The 24,236-nt window shown below is 46.2% G+C and overlaps 1 protein-coding gene across 8 annotated transcripts in view; it reads right to left on the reverse strand.

Annotated features, from left to right (window-relative positions):
- The window catches only part of TRAK1 (trafficking kinesin protein 1), a 170,123-nt gene that overhangs the window by 27,029 nt on the left and 118,858 nt on the right, over window positions 1–24,236 (reverse strand). For all 8 annotated transcript variants that reach the window (XM_023547840.2, XM_064274752.1, XM_064274751.1 and 5 more), the window contains 10 exons: window positions 22,830–22,946; window positions 20,125–20,225; window positions 18,908–19,016; window positions 16,595–16,673; window positions 14,977–15,107; window positions 14,167–14,241; window positions 13,074–13,211; window positions 7,972–8,048; window positions 5,344–5,580; window positions 3,143–3,459 (listed from right to left, as the gene is read on the reverse strand). In XM_023547840.2, coding sequence (XP_023403608.2) covers window positions 3,143–3,459; window positions 5,344–5,580; window positions 7,972–8,048; window positions 13,074–13,211; window positions 14,167–14,241; window positions 14,977–15,107; window positions 16,595–16,673; window positions 18,908–19,016; window positions 20,125–20,225; window positions 22,830–22,946 — 1,381 coding nt within the window. The remainder of the gene's footprint in view (window positions 1–3,142; window positions 3,460–5,343; window positions 5,581–7,971; window positions 8,049–13,073; window positions 13,212–14,166; window positions 14,242–14,976; window positions 15,108–16,594; window positions 16,674–18,907; window positions 19,017–20,124; window positions 20,226–22,829; window positions 22,947–24,236) is intronic.

The raw sequence follows: 24,236 nt of genomic DNA on the forward strand, positions 1-24,236 counted from the left end.
ACTCCTCCCACCTACCAGCTACCTCCCACTGCCACCAGCTCAACATAAAAGCCACCCACTCCTCCCACCTACGTAAAAATGCTGCTGGGGTTAGGCAGCCTGGTGGGGTAAGAGAAGAATCGTTGTGCGCCTACTTGGCTCCAAGATAAAGTTCTGCAGAACAAGGGTGTAGACAGCCTGAAGGATGTAATTACGGCCATTGCCCCATAGCCACTGTTTACTGTCCTTCCACATCCTACTGTTGGAACTAACCAGGTCCATTTAAGTCAGAAAAGCTTCCTGCGCTTAAAAAGGTAGAACTAGCCCTGCTGGATGAAAGTTTCGAATTGTGTTTTTTTTCCTAATTGCGTATTAACTTGTTTACATGGAAACTCCATATCTTGGCTATCATTAACCAGAAAAGAACAAAATACAGGAAAAGTAATGCAGCTAGCTCAGCCTTTTTTTTTTTTTTTTTTTTAACACAGATATATCTCTTTCTACTTCGAATGTTTTGGTTGTTCTTCACCTGATTAAAACTTGCAAGGTAAGATGAAAAGACAAGAGTGCTACATTCTTAAACACCTAGCCCAATCATGTTTGCTGACACCAATAAGCAGATGGCAGGAATAATTAAACAGGTAAGGGAGGCATAGATGGAAGATACGGACTGGCGATCTGCTATGATCCCAGCCAACATTCTCCAGGGGCCTCACGTCAGGTACATCTACCTGGGCTCCTGGAGATCATAGCAATCCTATCGGCTTCTTAGCGAGCCAATGGAGACTCATGTGAGAACATGGCCCCACCACAAAGCTGGTGCAGATCTCAGTGTGGTAAGGCAGCCCGTTAGACCTGAGCTGCCAGGATAGGGGCAAGTGTGGGGAACCTAAATTTCAACAAGCACCTGTTAGGTGCCAGGCACAATACAAAACACATCATCACATTTATGCCTTGCCACAATCCCCTGTGGCAGATGAGAGCCCTGCCTGACAAATAATGAAAACAGGGCTCAGAAAGGTATATTGACTAATCCAATGCCACAGAGCTGAACAGAACCCAGAGTCAAACAGACTTCCGTGTCAGCACTCCAACTTACCAAATTAAACACAGTAACACAAAAAATAATTGTGGAAGCGGAAAGAGAGAAAATATTGGTTGTATTTTTAAAATCTAAGAAGTCAGAGAACTACAAAATGGAGCTAAAGGGATTTATGTCGCAAGGATTCTTTACAGGCCGTAGTGGTTAAGACATGGCTTTTTAATGGTAGTGATTTAGCCCCCAGGGAGTCATACTGCAATCTATTCAGATTTCTTCTTAGTCCCCAAAATAATACTATCTAAGTCACAAGATTAAAAGAGATAAATTGGTAAAAACAAATAAGAAAAACAAAACAAAACTCTGCAACGTGCTTGGAAAATGAATCCAAAAACATATTCTTAGATGAGCTAATGAAACACAGAGTCAAATATGGAAAGCAGACAAAACAGAGATGATAAACTCCAATGACCTTTGAGAAACAAAGGAAAAAGAAAAGAAAGGCAGAAAGTAAAATTGCAGAAATGGAAGATTTTATTGAAAGAAAAACACATAATTGTGGATCAGAAAACAATCGCAAAGCTTACAACTGAATAAATAAATTAAAAAAGAGTGAGCCGTCCTTTCCTGAAATCTAGGAAGGACCTAAGTTATACAATTAAAAAACAATCATGAATGCAGGACAGCCCACCCTCTTCCTTCCTTGGGAGATTAAGGGACCCAGCAAGGTCGTGGGGGAACTTTGGCAAGCACAGCCTCACCCTGAAGCATGCTCTCTATTGCTCCCAAGGGGTGAAAACTTACTCTTAGGAGTGGGGGGCAGAAATAATCATATTCTTTTTATGCATAAAGCACAGATATACATATCTGTAAGCAGTGTATCTGTGGTATTAAAATTTCACGGAGGTGGCCATTAGGAAAAATTGTCTAAAAAGACTCCTTGGCGGGCTGGAGTAGAGGCAATGGTTTAAGGTTGAGAAACATTGCTTTATAGGAATTCTGATTTGGCTTTGTGTCAGAACTGTAACACAGAATTCTAAAATACTTTCTCATAAACTCACATGGGTTTCCAAACTAAAGGAGAAAAAATTAAAAATGCGCACACTTGGTGGCTCTCTGGCAGAGTTTAAAAAAAAAAAGAAAAAAGTTGCCATCAAGTTGATTCCAACTCATGGCAACCTCACGTGTCAGAGTAAAACTGAGCTCCATAGGGTTTTCAATGGCTGCCTTTTTGGAAGCAGACTACCAGGCCTTTCTTCCGAGGGACCCCCGCAGGGGTTTGAACGCTAACCTTTCGGCTAGTAGTCCAGGGCAGTGGAAGGAAAAGGGAAAACGTTTTACACTGCCTTTTTTTTTTTTTTTTTTTAAAGCGTATCAGGTCGCTATGAGTTGGAATTGACTCAACAGCAATGGGTTTTGTTTTGTTTTTAAAGCAAAAAGAAATGTGAGTTTTTCTATGAGTTTAACCATCTGGGGTGCTTCTGATACTAAAGAAGTGAACTGGCCCTGGGAAGGGCTGATTTAAGTCAGGTGGAAACTCCTAGCCCCCAAATTACAGACACCCAGGAGACTTGCTCAGAACACTGCACCTCAAAAAGCCTGTATATGAGGATCAAGCCAGAGCCTGTGGGTAGACAAATCACTCTCATGTAGTCATGGAAAAAATGACCTACAACGTTTGCTTTGTATCCCCACTCCCTGACACCAAAATTCCTGAAAAGTCAAAGCATTTGTTCTTTACACTCCTCAGACCTGTAGGCACGACTGAATTAATTTCTGAGTATTTCGGCAGTGCCGCTGCCTCTCTAAAAGATTTTTAGTGCTAAGGTTCTAAATGCAAAAGAAATGAAGCTAGAAAGCTGGCACCTGCGTTCTTCTCTTTGGTTCGGTTTGGCTGAGGTTAGCCTCTGTTTTCTTTGTGTGCATTTTCAAACCTGCAACCCAGAGGGAGCCGGGTCTAGGGCCCGAGCTACCCTCAGAGGAACTCAAACCAGCACCGTGGGTGGCTATCTCTGAAGAAAAAGGAGTAGGCGTTACAGGGGTTCCCCGCTTTTCGGTGGTGGATCAGGGCCCACAGGGAGTCGCTGAGGAGGACAGAGAGGGGCCGAGGCCCCTTGTGATCACCTTCCAGCGGCTTCACGATCTGAAGCTTCTCAGGCAGGTAGGAGCGGCTGCTGAAGGACATGCCCGAGAAGCCGGTGAACTCGGAGAAGCGGGAGTGTGTGCCGAGGGACATGATGCTCTCCGTGGGCGTGAGGGAGCCGCTGAGCAGCTCGCCCTTCTCCGCCAGCTCCCTGAGCTTCCGTTCCTGCTCCTCCTCAAAGAAGCGCCTCTCCGAGAGGTAGTTCTCCCGGCGGAGGGACAGCCGCCTCAGCGCCGTCTCCAGGTCGTGGGAGCCGGGGGTGCCCGGCGTTCCCGGCTTCTTATTCCGGTCCTCGTTCCTGGAGGAAGGGGAGATGGGGGTTAGGGTGGGGCGTGCAGTGGGGGCACTAAGTGCAGTGAAGGACTGACCTGTAAATGTAAAATGTGTGGAGTTTTCTGGCAGCTGCAGGATTTTCTAAGGAACCCAAGACGAGCCTTTAAAATTTAGACAAAAATGGGGAGACAACATGCATGCCCGAAAGAACTTTTCTTTGTAGACATTTTTTTCGGTGGCTGGCAGCATTCAGGTGGGACAAGAATTTGCACGTTCTAAATATAATTCAGTCCCAAAAGACATCACCTTTGTGAACCTTTAGGAGGAAACTTTCGAGCCGTAATTCCCGGTTACCACAAGGGCAGGTGGTTCAAAGGGCACTTGGGTTTTGAATTCAAGGAGCTGAGCCAGGCTACCACCAACGACCACCCTGACAAGGAACACAACAGAGAGTACCAAACAGAGCAGGAGAAAAACAGACAACAGAATTCAAATTCATGTAAAAAGACCAGACTTAATGGTCTGACAGACTGGAGGAACCCAGAAACTATGGCCCCCAGAAGCTCTGTTAACCCAGAGCTGAAACCATTCCTGAAACCCACTCTTAGACAAATACTAGACAGGACTATAAAACAAAAACAATACATGTGAGGGACATGCTTCTTAATTCAATCAGATACATGAGATCAAATGAGCAGCTCCTGTCCAAAAGCAGGATGAGAAGGCAAGAAGGGACAGGAACGCAACGAATGGACACAGGGACCCTGGGGTGGAAGGGGGAGTGTGCTGTCACATTGTGGGGACTGCAACCAATGTTCCAAAACAATATGTGTGTAAATTTTTGAATGAAAAATTAACTTAAGCTGGAAACTTTCACCTAACCCAAAACCCACTGCTGTTGAGTCAATTCTGACTCATAGCGACCCTACAGAACAGAGTAGAACTGTCCCACAGGGTTTTTACGGAGCGCCTGGGGGATCCGAACTGCTGACCTTTTGGTTAGCAGCCGGAGCACTTAACCACTATGCCACCAGGGTTTCCACTTTCACCTAAATTAAAAAAAAAAAAGGGAGCTGAGACCTGAACACTGAACAGAAACCCATCAGTCCAGAAGAACTGACATCATTCAGTCTGGGGAAAACAGTGCACAGAGTAGCCAATGGGTGTGGGGGGAATGGGAGACGGGGCTGGTTCTGCAGGGCTTCAGGATGATGAGAAACTGACAACCCCTCAGGGATGCAGGATATGACGGACGGTTGCTGGGCCCCTGATTCTCTGCACCCCTCCTTCTGAAGCAAACCAGACTGCAGTCACAAGACAGAGAACCTCAGTACTTGTCATCCTTTCAAACATCCAAGCTACAAAGGGGTTCACAAAACCAATACCTATTCTGTAGCACACCAGTGAAGATTAACAGAAGAAATAAATCCCCATGAACCCTCCCTTTAGCATTTTACTGAGAAGCAGACTCTCTGGTGTCATCTTGTTTGCCACCAGTAGATGCTGTCGAGTCGATTCCGACTCATGGCAACCCCATGTGTGTCAGGGTAGAACTGTGTGCTGTGGGATTTCCAATGGCTGAGTTTTTAGAAGTAGGTTGCCAGGACTTTCTTTGAGGCACTTCTGGGTAGACTTGAAGTGCCCACCTTTCAGTTAGCAGCCGAGCACATTAACTGTTTGAACCACTCAGGAAACTCCGCACGTGTCATCTTGTTATATTTCTTTAAACTATTTAAAAGATCAGTATCAAGGATAAGCATAAGCTTGGTGGGTTGGTAAAACAGACTTGAGAACTGTAAGGTCTGTTATCATTCAGGTGATTCTTGCCAACCTCCCTCTTGGGATTACTGGACCTATGGTTCAAGCCATACTCCCTCTCCCCACAAAAGAAAAACTCCTGCTCACACACCCCAGGTCAGACGGTTCTGTTTCGAGGATGATGCTGTTGGTCTTGTTGTCGAGGACAACGTTGCTGACATCACTGCCGTAGAAGCTGGACCTGGGGGTGCTGACACAGCTGGACAGGACGGAGTTCATGGCTGAGGACTGGTTGGAGCCGGGGATGTTCATGGGGGAAGGGGTCAGGGACCTCTGCTTGACGACTTGGTTGATGTTTCTCACAGTTTCAAAGACACGCTTCTGGTGACTAGGAAGAAGGCACAATATCCGTGAATAAGCAAATGTAGGCATGACCTTGGAGCTAAAATCTCCACAAATGGTCAACTGAGGTGCCAAAGAGGCACCTGGCCCACAACGAACCCCTAAGCACCAGCTTTCTGGTAATTTCACATGTGTCTTAGGGTGCTCATTACTTCCTCCACAGTATGAAATTTCAATATCCACTGAAGTCAGTGCTGTAAATACATGGTGTGTCCTAAAGGTGACACTAGCAAGACTGATATTTCTTTTATCTCATCCCTAAAGGTTGACCTACAAATAAAAACGCTTACATATTACTTTGTCTCCAGCTGTTATTACTGTTGTTAGGTATCGCTGAGTCCATTTCGACTTAGCAACCCTATGTAACAGGGTAGAACTGCCCTAACGGGTTTCCTAGGCTGTAATCTTTATGGGAGATTACTAGGTCTTTCTCCCATGGAGCTGCTGGATGGGTTCAAATTCGCCAACTTTTTGGTTAGCAGCTAAACTCTTAACTGTTGCACTATCAGGGCTCCTTGTTGCCAGCTAGTGTTCTCATTTTATGGTATTAAATTGCATGTAAGCTCTACGAGGACAGGAATGTTTGTCTGTTGTGTTCACTGTTCAGGACATAGTAGGTGCCCAATAAACAGCTGCAGAATGAATGTTTGTTGACTATTCATATAAAAAGAAGAAAGACTTAAAATTAATCTTAAACTTGTAGAATGAGATGATAAACACTAGATTAGTCCTTTTTAAAGGCAGAACCACACTTTGATGCTAACTGGTACCCTGACTTTTAAAGAAGAAAAAGGCAGGCACATTTCTAGAACGGCCACTTCCTTCTGTGACACAGGGGACTTTACATGTGTATGGAGGCTCATGGACATTTTCCGGTCTGAGGATGCCACCTAAGTTCTATCTATGAGACTTGGGTACAGAGAAAACACAGTGAAAATGGGTTCACAGGTTCCTTATAAACACCCTGGGGCAGGCCAAGTGCAAGATCTGCAGTTAGGGAGGGAGACAGCACAAGCCACCACGTCCTTAGGTATGTCCAGAAGGGAAATGGAAGTCTTGTTCCCATCCCTGGGAGAGCATCTCATACTGTTCTGCTATTTTCCTTTTCCTAATTGATGTTAAAAGACATTACACAGTACACAATACTGGGGAAGCCAGCACAGCCTTTACAAGGCAAGGTCATGGCAGCTCCATAGATACATCCAAACTCCCTGAGGGACCAAATTGCTGGGCTGAGGGCTGTACAAGCCATGATCTTGGGGAATATCTAGCGTAATATCATAACATAGTTTATAAAGAATATGTTCTACATTCTACTTTGGAGAGTAGCATCTGGGGTCTTGAAAGCCTGTGAGCAGCCATCTAGGATACTCCACTGGTCCCACCCCTTCGGGAGCAAGAAACAATGAAGAAAACTAAAGACACAAGGGAAAGAGTCCAAAGGACTAACAGACCACATTTACCACAGCCTCCACCAGACTGAGTCCAGTACAACGAGATGGTGCCCAGCTACCACCACTGACTGCTCTGACAGGCATCACGATGGAGGGTCCCAGACAGAGCTGGAGAAAAATGTAGGACAAAATTCTAACTCAAAAAGAAAGACCAGACTTGCCCGCCTGACAGAGACTGGAGAAACCCTGAGAGTATGGCCCCGGACACCCTTTCAGCTCAGTAATGAGGTCACTCCTGAGGTTCATTCTTCAGCCAAAGACTGAACAGGCCCATGGAACAAAACAAGACTAAAGGGACAAACCAGCCTTGGGGCAGGGACTAAAAGGCAGGAGGGAACAGGAAAGCTGGTAATAGGGAACCCAGGGTTGAGAAGAGAGAGTGTTGACATGTCATGGGGTTGTTAATCAATGTCACAGAACGTGTGTACTAACTGATGAGAAATTAGTTTGTTCTATAAACCTTCATCTAAAGTACAAAAAAAAAAAAGTCGAAGAATTAAAAAATTTAACACTGTTAGAGCAAAAAAAATAAATAAAAATAAAAGTAACATTTTTCATGAAAGGAGAGAGACAAGAAATGCTCAACTGAGGAACTAAAGAGGCACCTGGACCACAATGAACCCCCAAGCAGCACCAGCTTTCTGCTACTTTCACTTGTTTCTTAGGGTCCTGGTTGCCTCCTCTACAATGTGATGGGGGCTGTGCTAAGAAAATGGGAAAGGCATCTCCCTCCCTCCCCAACTTCCCGGAACTCCATCATAAATATTTAAAACCCAATGAGAGGAGCTGTGGGTGTTGTAGGCCCTTAATCTGGACAGGAAAGGACCATGGTCACCACTGTTCGTGTCTGAGGCCCAAACATTGCTAGTTCTGATCACCATAGGTCTTTGGGAAGTCTAGATATGAAAGCTGTTAGGCCGTACGTGACATCTGGAGACTCAGGCTCTTCCAACTGCAGCTCCTTGCGCATCGTCCCCTCGATCTCCGCGGCCAGGGAGTCCTGGTAAAAGCCAGAAGACAAACAGCAAGTGAGCAGCAATTCAAACGCTCTGTTTCTGAGACAGAGGACTGCAGCCAGGCTAGCTGCAGGAGCCTAAACTGGAGCACATGAGGCCCAGGGATTTCCACAATACCAGGTTAACAGCATCCTCTATGCATCAAAGACCTTGGCTGGGCAATCCCCAGGGCAGGTCCTGACCACAGCAGGCACCAAGAGGCACTAAGTGGAAGGCCCCTTCGTTACATGCAGCTGAGTGTCTAAAGCAGACCCTTCTGTTCCCTTTGCTAAACTATGGAGCTGCAACCTCACAAGGGGATTGCAGCTGTTCTTAGATGCCGGTGAGTCGATTTCAAGTCACAGTGACCCCATGTGACAGTAGAACTTGCCCGTATGGTTTTCTAGGCTATAATATTTACAGAAGGAGCCCTGGTAGCATAGTGCTAAAATAAGCACTTGGCTGCTAACTGAAAGGTCATTGGTTCGTACCCACCAGCCATTCCACAGGAGAAGGACGTGGCAGTCAGTTTCTGTAAAGATTACAGCCTTGGAAACCCCATGGGGTAGTTCTACTCTATCCTATAGGGTCCCTACGAGTCGGAATTCGCTTGATGGCAATGGCTTTCGGAATCAATGGGAGCAGATAGGTCTTTTCTCCCACAGAGCCGCTGGTAGGTTTGAACCGCCAATCTTTCAGTTAGCAGCCGAGCTCTTAACCATTACATCACTAGGGCTCCTTCCACAAGGGGATAAGGAGAACTTTTTGGGGGGTGGGGTGAGGAAAGGTGGGAGAAGGCTGTTGAGTATAATGCAGATGGGTGAATTTCCAAATCCCACCAAGGCTTATGAATGCTTACAGATGACATGGCGGCCCACACAGATCCCCCCACGGCTCACCCAGGGTTCTGGCACAGAGACAGCCAGCCGGCTGCCTGACGGGCACCCCTCCCTGTGCCGCCTACCAGTTCTCACTGTATGAGGTAGAGCCTAAAGGACAATCCTTCCCACGAATGCAGTCAAAGCTGCCGAAAAGCCCAGGTGTGTGCAGAAAAGCTCCTGCTGAGGCCTCACAGGAGGACACCCGTGTAGGCACTAGCTCAGGGTGAGGGGAAGGGCTGAATCAGTGCTAGCAAGAGAACTTCCTGAGATGAGGGAAATGGCCCATATTTGCACTGTCCAATATGGAAACCTCTAGCCTCAGGTGGCTACTGAACTGGGCTCGTACAACTGAGAAAATGAATTCTTAATTGCACTTCATTTAAATTAATTTAAATTTGAACAGCTCCATGTGATTAGTAACTTCCTCAAACACTGTGCCCTCACGACTCCAGGCACCCATTCCCACAGCCCCATAGCACACCAGGCTGGGACCAAGTAGAGAGACTCAAAGGAGCTCAGCAGGAAGACGGACCAAGCAAAGATTTGGACCAAATAAAGCTTTAACTTTTTTCCAATTCTTATTCACAAATAATATTTCTTAATAATTTATTACCTACAGATTGCCATTAAACATAACCCCTGTGGTAAAGGGCTTCCCTAGATGAGTCTGACATTTTTAAAGCTAGCTCATTTTTCTTAATACTGTCATTCACCATATACTTTACATTCAGAGCTCTGTGTGATCAGAGCAGGGAGGAAGGGGCCTTTATACAACTTAAGAGAAATGAAATATCAGATTACAAAGCCATCCTGAAATAAAGTCACAAGTTAGGGTCTGTGAGTGTTTTGGACCAGGACCACCCTCTGCCAGTCCAAGGAAGGCAGTGGGGCCCTTCTACGAATAATATTTTTAAATGAATTGATAAAATAATTAGGCTTACAAATAGTCACATGGAACTACTCGCTAAAACATTAACAACGACCTTTGTGACTAATGGACTGCAACTACCATGGCCTCCATCAGACTGAGTCCAGAACAACTAGATGGTGCCCGACTATCACCACCGACTGTTCTGACAGGGATTACAATTGAGGGTCCCAGAAAGAGCTGGAGAAAAATGCGGAACAAAATTCTAACTCACAAAAAAAGACCAGACTTACTGGTTTGACAAGAGACTGGAGAAGCCTCAGGAGTACAGCTTCCAGACACCCTTTTAGCTCAGTAATGAAGTCACTCCCGAGGTCCACCCTTCAGCCAAAGATTAGACAGGTCCATAAAAACAAAACAAGACAAAAGGTGCACACCAGCCCAGGGGCAAGGACTAGAAGGCAGGAGGGAACAGGAAAGCTGGTAATAGAGAACCCAAGGTCCAGAATGGAGCGTGTTGACATGTTGTGGGGTTGTTAACCAATGTTATAAAGCAATATGTGTACTAAGTATTTAATGAGAAACTAGCTTGTTCTGTAAACCTTCATTTAAAGTACAATAATAAAAAAAAAAAGAACCACCTTTGTGATCTAGTAATATATATAGACCTGGCTTTAGGCCTGGTGACAACTGTAATTTTTAAGTGGAGATTAGCATAAGTGGGATCTGGAGGTACCTGTAAGCACTGTAAAATGTGCTATGAAAACATTTGTTATTCTACTGGTGATGAAGCCATGGGTGGTGCTGATGTCACCGTGGCTTGTTGGCTCTGCTCACAATGGAAGAAAACGCTGAATACAGTTAGAGATTAATGAAAAAAAAAGATACAGTTTTCCCTCCAAGTTCACAGGCTCCCTAGACTCTGTGGGTCCCAGATCAGGAACTCCTGCCAAAAGGTAAAAGAGCTGGGAACACCCGTGAGTAGAGACTGCTACTCAATGATTGACTCATCAGTTAGAAGGGCTGGGAGCAAAGGAGGCAGATCTGGGCGCTTTGCTCCAGAAACACAGGCATCGTACAATCTTTAGGTTGCTTTCAATACCTTCAATACATGATTCACTTTAAAAGCAGCCATATTCAAAAACTGGGCTGGACTGGCAGCTACGAAAAAAGGTAAACAAAAGCTTTACCTCAGCAAAAAAGAAAAGCTGAGAATACCTCCAGAAGAAACTGAAATGCAGACTCTTAATTCAGCTTTTCTTACGTAACAGTTACTTCGAAAAGACAGGCTTTGTCCTGAGAGTGGGGAATGAAGTAGAGTGAACCCTAGGTGCACAGGAAACAAGGTGGCCGGGAAACCACTCACTGAGAGGAGAAGACAGGAAGAAAGGAAACTGAGAAACCAAGGCAGCAGCACGCACAGCTAAGCAGGTCAGTCTGGGAGGAGGGGGCAGGGAGCTCGGGCTGGGGATGCGGGACATGGCATGTGCTCTGCTGGCTGCACTGGATAGGATTCCTGGGACCACCAGATCACTGATCTGCACCTTGGGAAATCTATTTATGCACGGTGTCTTTCTTTTTGATTTCCCTTAGATTTCAATATGCTTCTTTAAAAAAAGAGAGAGACAGAAAGCCAGACAGAGACAGAGCGACAGAGAGAGACAGAGAAAGAAAGAAAAAAAAGGGAGGGAGGGAGGGAGGGAGGGAGGGAGGGAGGGAGGGAGGGAGGGAGGGAGGGAGGGAGGGAGGGAGGGAGGGAGGGAGGGAGGGAGGAAGGAAGGAAGGAAGGAAGGAAGGAAGGAAGGAAGGAAGGAAGGAAGGAAGGAAGGAAGGAAGGAAGGAAGGAAGGAAGGAAGGAAGGAAGGAAAGAGGCTGTGTGTGTGTGTTAGTTCTAGCCTGACTTTGTTATACAAAAGCAAAGAGGAAAAAGAGGTCATGATTTAGGAAAAGTGGGCCAGACAGCAAGGAGCAGGAGGACAGTGCTGGCCCTGTACCATAAGCAGTGGTAACAGCAACAGAAGCCTGAAGCCAAGAGCCCCAAGGAAAAGCCACATTCAGAGGAAATGAGTTTCACAAGCATTTATATTGTCATTTGCTCCTATCTCGCTTGGAGAGTTTCTCTCCAAAGCTCTTCTCTCCTCAGGGAGATTTTGCTATTTCACCAAATAACGGAGGCAGAGTCTAAGTTCACCGAATGTTAGAGGGAAACTACCAGTCAAGGGTCACCGCCCTGTGCTGTCCCACTCCTACCAAGAAAAAAATACTTTACTCCAACTCATGGCGACCCCGTGTGTGTCAGAGTAGAACCATGCTCCATAGAGTTTTCAACAGCTGATTTTTCAGAAGTAAATCACCAGACTTTTCTTTGGAGGCACCTCTGGGTGGCCTCAAACTGCCAACCTTTTGGTTAGCAGCTCAGCATGTTAACCATTTGCACTACCCAGGGGCTCCTCCAACTCCTACAGGGAGCCGTTAACGTGGACAACCCCCTTTTCAACCATGTTCCCCAAAGTCCAAACATGCAACAAATTAGGTCAGGGCTAAAGAAATCAGACCATGGGGAAACAATATTTAAAAATTAAAATGCCACCCCTGGCAGAAAGAGAGGAGCCCTGGCGGCCCAGTGGTTTAGCTCTCGGTTGTTAATCAAAAGGTCAGCGGTTCAAACCCACCAGCTGCTCTATGGGATAAAGGTGTGGCAGTCTGCTTCCGTAAAGATTTACAGACTTGGAAACTCTATGGGGCAGTTCTACTCTGTCCTATATGGTGGCTATGAGTCAGAATCAACTGATGGCAGTGGGTTTGGCAGAGAGAGGTATTTTTCCTGATCAAAGATATTGAATGTCACCAAGAAAATGATTAATTAGCACAGAAAGTGCCAAGAGAGCTGCATGGGCAATCTAAGAATTCTGGAACGTACTTGTGAAGCCACGATAGCCTGTACTTTAATAAGTCAGAGAAAATAACGTACAACAACATCTTCCAAATACCTGAGGGTTTTCAAGCACCTACCAAATTTATCTTCTAAGGGCCAAGTAGAAAAGAAGACAGATACAGACAGATGTAAAATAATCAGTTTGTCTTATGGAGTTAAAAAGCCACCAGCAGACACCTATGCCCTTGACTGAGATCCAAATCCAAGCTGCAGAATGAGAATCTAACTACAAAGACTCAACTCGTGCTGTCAGCATGCCAGACGCCTTCCTACTGAGAGGACCCCCGCTCCTTTGGGGTGGGCAGAGGGGCGTTAGGAAGGACGCATGGGCCACCGCCCAGCTCACCATGGGAAACAGGCCCAGAGAGTGGTAGCGCCGGGCAGTGGTGTTCGGCATGGTTTTGTTCCGGAGGTTCTTCAGCTCCTCCTGCGCCTCGTGAAGCATTTCCATGCACTCTGCATATTTGTCCTCCAGCTCACGCAGCTGCAGGGAAGATGCACCCAGTCAGGATCCTGAGCACCCAGGTAAGCACCCACGTACCCACCCCATAAACCAGAATGGCACAAACAATCTAACAGAGTACCCTGCAACCCGTGGACCTGGCTGCCTGGTGGACTTGGGGCCAAATACCACAGAGATCTCAAGCCCTCGATTTGTCTTTTATTTGAGGCAAACTTGTTGTTAGTTGCCGTCAAGTTGACCCTCAACTCATGGTGATCCCATGCACAATGGAACAAAGTGCTGCCTGGTCTTGTGCCACCCCCATGATTGGCTGAGGAGCAGACTGTTTTGATCCACAGGGTTTTCACTGGCTGATTTTCAGAAGTAGGTCACCAAGCCTTTCTTCCCAGTCTGTCTTACTCTGGAAGCTCTGTTGAAACCTGTTCAGCATCACAGCAACACGTGAGCCTCCACTAACAGACAAGTGGTGGCTGCCCATGAGGTCCATTGGCAGGAAATCAAATCCAGGTCTCCGGCATAGAAGCTGCGAATTCCACCACTGAACCACACTGCCCCCCTTACAGACTCAGAAATACCTCTAAGTACTAATGGCGGGCAACTACGATAAAACAACTTTAAAAGAAAGAGAAAGCAAATTGTTACACCTCTATTAAATGCCCCATTTCAGGCCACACCTTTGAACACAGTTTGTTCTGTGTTGTGCTGTTTCACTTATTTGAATGTTTATCAGGTATCAGGGAGGCCAGGCTCTGGCTGGTGTAGAGCCAGGCCTTCAAGACCCACAACCGGCTCACAACAGAGTCAGCAGGCATAGAGTCAAGGTGCAGCCGGGAGCTACCTTATGTGTAAAAATGAAATTAAATACAAAAATACCGCTGTGCGGTTGTTAAGATGGCCCTGATCAAAGCTTATCAGAGAGAGGCCGATAACCTTCCACTGGACCCAGAGGGCCCAAATAAAATGGAGAAGCACTGACCTCGGCCGTGAGCTGCCGCTGGGCATCCTTGGCAGCCCCCAGATGCTGGACAAGCTCTTCGTTCTCCACTGCACACTGCAACGGGGTAGACAAGTTGGTTCCTCCTTCACGATGCCTGGAGAAGCCTAACTTCTCTAACCTGATTCATTCCAATCGCAGCACATTTCTACAGTCACGTTCTTATCTTATTCTGGAGTAAAATTTCCTCTTCTCTGGAATTCTGAAGGCCACACCTTTCCTAAATCCATATCCATTCTCTACAGTCCATCTCTCCTCTTCCAAAGAGAGAGTCGCTCTTTGGAAGCATTTCACAGATGTAACAAAGGCCTAGTATGGGAAATTGAGTTTTGCTGCTTCATCCTAAATCTAAAGGGATGAGCTGCTGCAAACCTACCAGGTACGACTGGGTAAGACAGAATATTCAGTTATACAGTAAATTCCCAAACTCCATATTCACAACACTTTTCTTAATAAACTGTATTCATTTTCAGATTATTTTTGAAAGGTAAGTGGTGATAAATATGATCCCTGGCCAATTCAAGGCAATCAGTTTTATACTATTGAATGCATTAGGCTTTTTCTCCAAAGAAAACCAAAAAAACCAAACCTACTGCCGTCCAGTTGATTCCAACTCATAGTGATCCTATAGGACACAGTAGAACTGCCCCACAGGGTTTCCAAGGAATGGTTTACTCCAAAGAGGCAGCACAAACTTCTAAAACCTGAAACACTGTTTTCTACACCACATGCCCCTTTCCCAAGCTCCGGAACGGCCACTGTTGCATCGGCCTGAGAACCCAGGAGCCTTACCGCTTTGGCCTTCTTCTGCAAATCCACGATCTGTGACAGCAGGTGTGTGATCTCCTCCTGCTGCCGGGCAGCATCTTCAGTCTTCTTGGCCAATTCCTCTGAGATGCTGGCAATCTGGACGTTGGCATCCCCTGTGACCGAGAAACAACAATCACAGGAGTAAGTCAGATAGCTGCATGTGCAGACCCAGAGAGAATGGTTTCTTGGTGTTTTGCATGAGAAGGGCCATCTTTACCACAAGACAGGGATGAGGCCCGGGGTTAGAGAGGGCACATGAAGAAGGACTTGGGGTGCCATTTTTCTACACCTTGAAGCAAAGTGGCTTCTTGAGGCTCAGTGAATTGTGAGAAGGGAAGCTGGCCCCCAGCTGTCATTCCCAGGCTCAGTGTGGGGCCTGACCCCTGACCCAGCCTGCCTCCCCAGAGGGAACCAGCCAGCCTCTGGAAGCCAGCCAGGAGGGGCCACACTAAACAAAGGTGTGTGTCACTGACTCCCCACGTTCCAGACATGAGCATCTGTCCCCAAAGAGCCACTGCTGGCCCACAGTACAATTCCCTTGGGTTTTTTCCACCTGTACTCAGAGCCACAGCTCATTTTACTAGATTTGAATATGGGGTGTATTTCATTTACTAAGTATTTTGCTGAAATTCAAAATATTCTGTTTGCTCTTTTGTCTTATAATGGAGAGGGCAAGGGGGTGGGGAGTAATTACTTGCAAAAGTGAGAACTCTGGCCTCAACTTTCACGAAACAACTTACTAGAAAGCAGCTTTCCCACATCTTCAACAGAAGTCTCTGTAGCTAGGCCTAACATCAAAAAAAAAAAAAAACGAAGAAAACCCAAACCTGCTATCGATGAGTTGATTCTGACTCGTACTGACCCTGCAGGACAGCGGAGAACTGCCCCATTGGGTTTCCAAGGCTACAAACCTTTACAGAAGCAGACTATCACATCTTTTTCCCAAAGAGCGGCTGGTGGATTTGAGCTGCCAACCTTCCGGTTAGCAGCCAAGTGCTTAGGCATTCAATGATCCCAATATTCACAATGAAAGCCAAAGCTAAAATCAAACATCCATTTCAGACGGAAATTGGGACAATTTAGGGCTGACAACCTCGCACTTAGTTTCTCATAAATCAAGATGAATGAAGGGTGTCACACAAGCAAGGGGGAGGTCTCTGGTTTTAAGAAAAATGCTATTGAATCATAAGCTGGCAGGGAGACTGGAGTTATCAAGGGTGATACAAACCTGCCTATCGTGTTGTTGCTGTTGTTAGCTGCCTTTGAGTTGGGCCCTGGCTCCTGGTGACCCCTATGGACGCTTGCGATCCATAGGGTTTTCACTGGCTGATTTTCAGAAATAGATAGCCAGGCCTTTCTTCCTAGTCCATTTTAGTCTGGAAGCTCTGCTGAAACCTGTTCAGCATCATAGCAACATGCAAGCCTACACTGACAGATGGGTGGTGGTTCAATTGGCCGAGACTAGAACCCGGGTCTCCTGCGTGGAAGGGGAGAATTCTACCACTGAACCAGCACTGCCTCCCACCTAATTGAAATGCTGGCAGATGTGGGGAAGTAAAGAGAGGGCATGGAGGTAGGGGAGTGAGGGTCAGGGACATACTCAGCTCCTTCACGCAGTCATTGACCAGCTGCTGCTCCTTCTCCTCATAGGTGATGGTCTCTGTCTTCAGCTGGCAAGCCTGTGAACAAGGTTCAGGTCAGAGGCCGGCATTCACACCTGGGCTGTTGGGGCAGACAAGGGCTGGGGCATGGAGCAAGGGCTAACCGGGGTCTGGGAAGCTTCCCCTTCAGCACCTCCCCACCTGTCACTTACTGTACCCTCAAATACGGAAAACCAAACCCACTGCTATGGACTCGATTCTAACTCACAGCAACCCTATAGGACAGAGTAGAACTGCCCCACAGGGTTTCCAAGGAGCGGCTGGTGGATTAAACTGCTGATCTTTGGTTATCAGCCAAACACTTAACCGCTGTGCCACCACAGCTCCCAAGTATGGAAGGTCAACCAAATTCCTTCATTAGTTAATGGATCTTGGATTCTGAAATCTGAAAAGCTTTAAAAAAAAAAAAAAAAAAAAGTGTACCACTAGAGGGCGCAAAACGAGGCAAAGACATCAAGAGCCATACACGCCGCTTTGTTAAAACTCTGTCAGTGCCCCCACTGAAACTTACATCAGTCTGTCTAGCTACCCATTTGCGTCTGTCCTGGCTAAAAACAGGGGCTCCTTTGTGTCCCTAACAATGCCCAGGACACTGCTCTGGCATTCTAAAGGTAACAAGTATGGCTAACATTTGTCATGTACTTACTAAGGGCCAGCCTCTGAGTTTGAGTTAAGCATGCTATATTCTCACCTTGTAAGAACAAGGTACAATGTGAAACATCAGAATTCAGAGACCCAAGAGCTAACTCAGGACTCTGGAGCGTTTGCTCCCCATAAGGTGGGAAGACAGAAACCTGAAGGCCCAGAGACAATGCCCTGGTGAGAGAGAAGATCGCTAGGAGCCCCCTGGTCCTGAACCCAGAGGGAGACTCCTGAAAAACTGAGCTGGAACAGCCACGATCAGATATGGTCAGCTGGCTTTAGTTGAAGATTCTGACAGAAGAACAAACCGGTGTGTGCCCAGGACTAGGGTGGAAGGCGGAGGCGGCAGCACTGGACTGAGCATGGGAAGCACAGGGCTATAATCCTGGGCAACACTCTCGGCTGCTCTGGGTTTATGCATCCCACCAGTAAACAAAAACCAAAAATCCAAACCTGTTGCTGTCAAGTCGATTCTGACTCAGGGTGACCCTATAGGACAGAGTAGAACTGCCCCATAGGGTTTCCAAGGAGCCCATGGTGGATTCGAACTGCTGACCTTTTGGTTAGCATCCATAGCTCTTAACTACTACGCCACCAGGGTTTCCACAAGGGGCTGGAAAAGGTGAAGTCTAAGGGAATACGGCCCTTCCCTCAAGCAGAAGAGTCTTGCTAAGCCCAAATGGGAGGCTCTCTCCAACATGTAGTCAAGCTCAAGGTGAGAAGTGCTATGCCCTACTGGAGGAGCTCTGGGGAGCCTGGGCCAGCTTACGTGGGCACACAGTCCAAACCTGACAAACACGGGCCTGATAAACAGGGCTGTGCCATGCCTCTGGCTAGAGAGCATACAGTGATAATTAGGACAAACAGTGCTAAGTTCCTAGATAAGAGGAGTGGGTAAAGGGGAAAATGCAGAGTTAGGAGTCATGGAGACGTACAAATTCTGCTTTGTCACTTACTAACTTGCGTGACCTTGGGGAAAGCACAACACCTAGCAGCCTGGGTCCCAGCTCTCTCACCATAAGATGACAATCAAAGTAACAACTAGCTTTCAGTCTTCTTGTGAAGACTGAAAAACTAATATAAGCAAAGTGACCGGCACCACTCAAAAGCACGAGTTCCCGAGTTGTCTCAGCTCAATCTTCATAAGTAAGTTGTTTAAGAACTGTGTTTCCAAGTTCTCATGAGCTTTTTCCTTAGAGCCTATGATTTGACCTGCAGTAACGTGAAAACAAGGCCCTTACACAGAGCCTCCAAGTCACTTCTCCTCAGGAGCTTTGTCAGAGCTGAAGAAAACCAGGGAGGGGCCTCATGGCAGGAGCTTTGGCCCCAACTCTCACAGGGGGATTCTTGACTTATCACACACTGGAATTCCACCATGGTTGTCCATCCCAGTCAGGGTGGAATGGTTTGTACTCTGAAGGCAATGCCCAGCACACGTAAGAGGTGCACCTGCTGAGTACTTGGTGCAGCTGTGAGGTAAGGTTCAGGTGGCTGGTTCTTCCAAAGACTATCCCTCTGAGAATGACATTGTAACCATGGCTGTTCTTGCCAGATAAGGCCAACGGAGCCACCTCCCTTCCAGGGTGGCCAAGAGGAAGGAGCGCACTCACCTCTGATCGAAGCACGACGTTCTCCTCTTCAAGGTCTTTCAGCTTCTTCTGAAGAGAATCCAAGTGAAAGTAGTTCTGGACTGAGGAGGACGACTCATTCCTCTTCAACCTGGGGTGAGGGGATACAATCACAATCCAGGGAGGGACACTTCTTCCCACTGCCTGGCATACCACGCGGTAGGCACAAAGAAGGACTGTTTCAAGGAAAGTTAATGAAACTTTCAGGCATGACAATAACTCATCAGACTGCCCCCGGCGCAGGAAAACAACATCTATGCACAGGCTTGCCAGCACTTCAGAGCCACCTCCCAACCCTTCGCCTACAATTTGCAGCTGCCATATCACCTCAGGAGAATCAACTCTCTATTTGGCATCTACAGAATTCCAGGATGTCTGGGCACTTATTTTAATATTTATAATGAATTTCCATGTGTCCAAAACTGTTTTAAGTACTTTCCACATACTAATTCACACAATCCTTGTAACCCTACGATGTAACTACTATTATTATCTCCATTTTACAAACATGGAAACAAGCAGAGACAAGTAACTCGGCCAAGAGCACACAGTAAGTCACAGAGAGGAGGTCTGAAGCCAGGTCACTGGGCCCCTGGAGTTCACGCTTGAACTCCATGATGCTCTGGTGATTTACAGAGATGCTCCCACCCCTTCTGTCCCAAGGACCCACCCTGACACCTCTGACCTCAAAACCTCATACAGTAAAACTTGTGAAAGCCAGAACCTGTGTAAGGTGGAAACTTGTCAGAGAAGGAAAACTCAAATATTTTCCACTAAAAGACAGCAACAGAAAAATGGTATGACTGCAACTGTCAAGGGCAGAAAACTTGCAAGACCCAGAAAAACAAGGTAGTCCCATTGAGTTCTGGCTCTCACAGGTTTCACTGTATCTTCTCCAGCAGCAGAGCTCACCCTGTTACCTGCCAATGTGCCAGGCCAAATCAAGTTCTGTTATACCCCTAAGCTTAAACCTAAACCGACAAACAGTAAGACCCAGTAAGAGGAAAACTAAACACCTGTCCTTCCATATCCCACTCAAATAGGAAAATCAATCTGTTTGAGGCACTTGGAGATGCTCAGTCTGGAGGAGGCTGGCCTGCATTGCTGGTGAGAGTGGCCCTGCCTCGGGGACTCTGAGGACATCAACAACAGCCAGCCTGCACTGCGGCTTACAGAGAAGCAGCCCGCTGGTGACTTACGGGGTCGAGCAGACGGACTCGGGCTCGCTCTCCTCGGCGGCACTGGTGTAGAATTGCAGGAGCTCATCCTTCATGGACAGCTCGTGCCGAAGCTGAGACACCTGCAGACAGAGCCCAGGGCCGTCAATTCTGCTCACACACTTACTGCTTAGTGACAAGTATGTTTAAATCCCCCAAATCAAAGGGAAGGCATTTCATGGTTTTGCACCATTCAGGGAACAAAGGATTGAGTTTGAGCCCACTTAAGAAAAAACAATCCATTGCTTCCTGGCAGACATTCCCCTGCCTAAATTGATAATTTTTACTGTAGTATACAGAAGAGATGAGAAAGAACCAGAAAGTTCTAGAATGATGGTTGGGTAGATGAGACAGCTTACAGACTTTGCAAGTAACCAGATGACCAGGCTGGGCAAACAGCAAGTAAAATGAAAGAAGAGACCATTCACTCTTGCCGAAACCAAATTCCACTCTGGAATAGGATCCTGGCAATGACAGCTGTGGTTGGGCAACTACAACCAGCTCATCAATTCTTGGTCTCATACCTGGAAAACCTCACAGCCCCACCCTGCAACTCACACATCCTCACAGGGCTCCCAGTCAGGCCAGTCAGGCCCTGTTCTGTACTCAGTGATCCTAAGCTAGGAATTTCAGACACAGGATGAAAAGCGGAGCCATCAGAAACTGGTCATACTGACTAGGACCATTTTGAAAATCGCTTAAAGTTTAAAACAAACTTACGCTGTAAAAATGTTCACTTGCCCTCTTAGTACACGGTGTTGATGAATATGGGACCAGTGCTGTGAGTGAGTATTTCAATTCTGTTTTAATTTAACTGGAGGGGGGAGATGGGGTCTATGGTTTATTCCAACTTCCCGACACAACACAGTGAATGTATTATGTCTTCTATGGAGAAGACACTTACCAACCATCTCGTTATCCAACATTTTGCATTTAAGACAACAGTAAAAAATCTACTATCTGACTATTTTGCACATTAATGATGTGCGTCTAGCAGTAACGAACACTGAGGTGTGAGGCGAGAGTAATGCTGGCTGTGACAGTTATGAGTCAACTTGGCTGGGCCATGATTCTCAGTGGTTTGGCAGTTATGTAATGATGTAATCTGGCAGTTATGTAACGATGTAGTCAGCCTCCATTTTGTGACCTGATGTGGTTATCCTCCATTTTCACTTAATGTCGATTTTTGCATAACAACCTGCTCTTTGTAACCTAACCATGTTGATAAGTGAGGAGTGGGTGTATTAAGTCCCCAAAGGATTTAGATGCAACACATAGACTGGTAATTTAAAGATGAGTGAAAAGAAAACACAGTTTTCAAATTCAAATCTTTTCCAGGAGAAAAGGCATTTCTACTCTCAGAGAGCAGGATATTCTTTGTATGAAGCAAGGATGCTCCAAACAAGGGCAGTAACATGTAGGGCGGCATCTGAAGGCCAATTTGCTGGTTCCCGGGTTGTATTTCCTGCTGGTGGAGGGGGCTACAAAGGGAGCCAGGCTGACCTGGTGTGCTGCAATGCCAGTTACTTGAGAGAGGAAGAATTCAGGTTATGATGCTGGGGCAGGAAAATCAGAAGTCACGTTATTGCTCCTAGAACGCAACAGGCTTTCGCCTCATCGTCTTATGGAGTGACAACTCTGTAACATCACATTTAAGCTGCCACAAAGCCCAGACAACAATGTACTAGGACTAGCTTTAACAAGCAAAAAGTTTGAATACATCCTAGGGACATGAATGATGTCACCTAGTCCCTCTAAGAAAGTTTCTGGCAGAAAATTAAGGGAGAAGAAATGAGAACAAGGAAATCAGATCAAAGTCCCCACAATTAAAATTCACTATTAAAAGAACACAGTTAGGATGATAGGAAAGAAGCTATAAGTCGGGACCTGGTTCCAAGCTTCTAATCATTTTTTCTAGCAACCCCACCTGACTCTATAGCTTTCCTCCTCTTGTCCAAACCACAACCCTTCCAGAAAACCAGTGTTGTTCTTGCTAAACCTAGGCTCCCTTAAGCCTGAAAGTTCCACGCCCCTCCTCTTTTTACGACTGATACCCCCATCAGCCAAGATTTGCATCATGAAATCTCAATAATAATGTTTCTATCATGAAAACAGTGGGGTATTTTTGTTGTTCTGCAAACACAACTTATACTGTGATGAGGAATATGCAATTATCACTTCACTCAGCAGCATGAGCCAGTCCCCTAAAATGAGTCCTCCTCCAGCCTGCCTGGCCCTACCCTGACTCACGAACCCCCTTCTCACTGCTGTATTCACCTGTACACATTCTTGCCAAGCGCTGAGTGTCTTCATCAGCCTATGTGATTAGATTCTGGACCCTGGGAGGACAGGGACCGTGACTGGTCCAACACACGCAGGCCAGCCCGTGGACGGGCCACTACATGCCTTCTAACTAAGTGAGGGTTCTTTCTTGCCCTGAGCAATCCCGTCCACGCTGCCTGAACCAGAGGAGGGAGGTGTATTAAGCAGAAGGAATTGCAGGAAGGCACTTCTGATCTCCAGGGTGGCCCCCCAACTTCAGAGCTGACAGCTCTGGGCTCAGGACTCAGCATTCCCTTGGAAGAGCCGTTTGGACTGGGACCCCATTATATCATCATCTTCAAGCATGCCCGCGGCTCCTAACCCCACAGCAGCGCCCTCAGGAGTCTTTGCTAAGGTCCTCTTACCTCCTCCCTGATGTGTTCGACTTGCTCCTCCAGCAGCTCGTTCCTCTCGGTTAGCGTCTTGTTCTTCTTCAACAATGACTGGCCGATCCGAGCAGCCAATTCTAAATCCCGCTCTTTCTATGAAAGGCAAAACGGAGAGCAGGGATTCAAAAAACCTGTGCTTCCTGGAGGGCCAACGAGTGTTCAGTGTCAAATGAGGAAGACAAAACAAAGGTATTCAGAAATAACAAAGGACTTAACAATTCACCATCCAACTATTCCCTCAAGTCACCTTTCCGCTAAACAGCAGGTTAGCTCATAAAGTAAATGAGTACCACCCTTGAGTACCGCTCTTTTAAAAAATCATCTATATGAGGTCAAGCGGGCAACAAATACTCTAAAACATAGATGAGGAGGTGGGAAATAGAGAAACTAGGTTATTGGAAATGGAACACCTAGAACGGAAATAACGAGGATGTTGACACAATGTGAAGAATATAACCAATGTCACTGAAAAATATATGTAGAAATTGTTGGATGGGAACCTATTTTGCTGTGCATATTTTCACCAAAAATATTTTTTAAAATAATAGTAATTCACTACCCATGCCAGCATGTGATGATAGCTGCTAAAAGAGGAGTAAAAGTAAGCTTTTACCCACGGAATGCAATGGACCTCAAGCAATGAAAGATGAACCTTAGAATCTAATGAATACATGCCACCACACTGATGAACTTTGAAAGCATCAAGCTGAGTGAAATAAGGACAAATACTGCATGATCCCACTTATACAAAATATGTACAATAGGCAAATGCATAGAGATCCAAGTGTATCCGTGGCTACTAGGGGCAGGTGGGAGGGCTCACTGCTTAGGGGACACTGAGCTTCTGGTAAGGGTGACAGAAAAATTTGGAAACAATTAGTGGTGATGGTTGAATAACATGATAAACATAATAATGTCACCGAATTGTACACTTGAAGAATGCTGAAATGGCAAAACGTGTTGTTATATATATTTACCACAACTTAAAAAAAAAAATTAATGAAAACAAATCTTTGTTCCTACAGGGAAAAAAACGCATCCAAAAAAGTTTCTTTGCAACTGCTTTTGGTATGTGTGTATCTGGCACCTCACATGCTGTCTCTCCACCTGAGGGATGGGCTATTGGTTCATCATGGCCCATACACGGATATACTCACTAACTGTGCTGAGTGAATGAATGCATGGATGAATGAATGAATACAGAAATTCTACAATGCTTTTACAATAAAGCCAAGAGCAGACACAGGGATGCAGCCTATTTAGCACACAGTAAGCTCAAATTTACTGGGTTCCTCATTTTTACCTCATATGAAACAAAAATGTTTAAAATTACTCTGAAATACAATTACATGGAGTTTGTTTTTTTGTGGAAGACTACTTAGG

The sequence above is a fragment of the Loxodonta africana genome, chromosome 22 (assembly GCF_030014295.1).
Source record: "Loxodonta africana isolate mLoxAfr1 chromosome 22, mLoxAfr1.hap2, whole genome shotgun sequence".
Taxonomy (NCBI): Eukaryota; Metazoa; Chordata; class Mammalia; order Proboscidea; family Elephantidae; genus Loxodonta; species Loxodonta africana.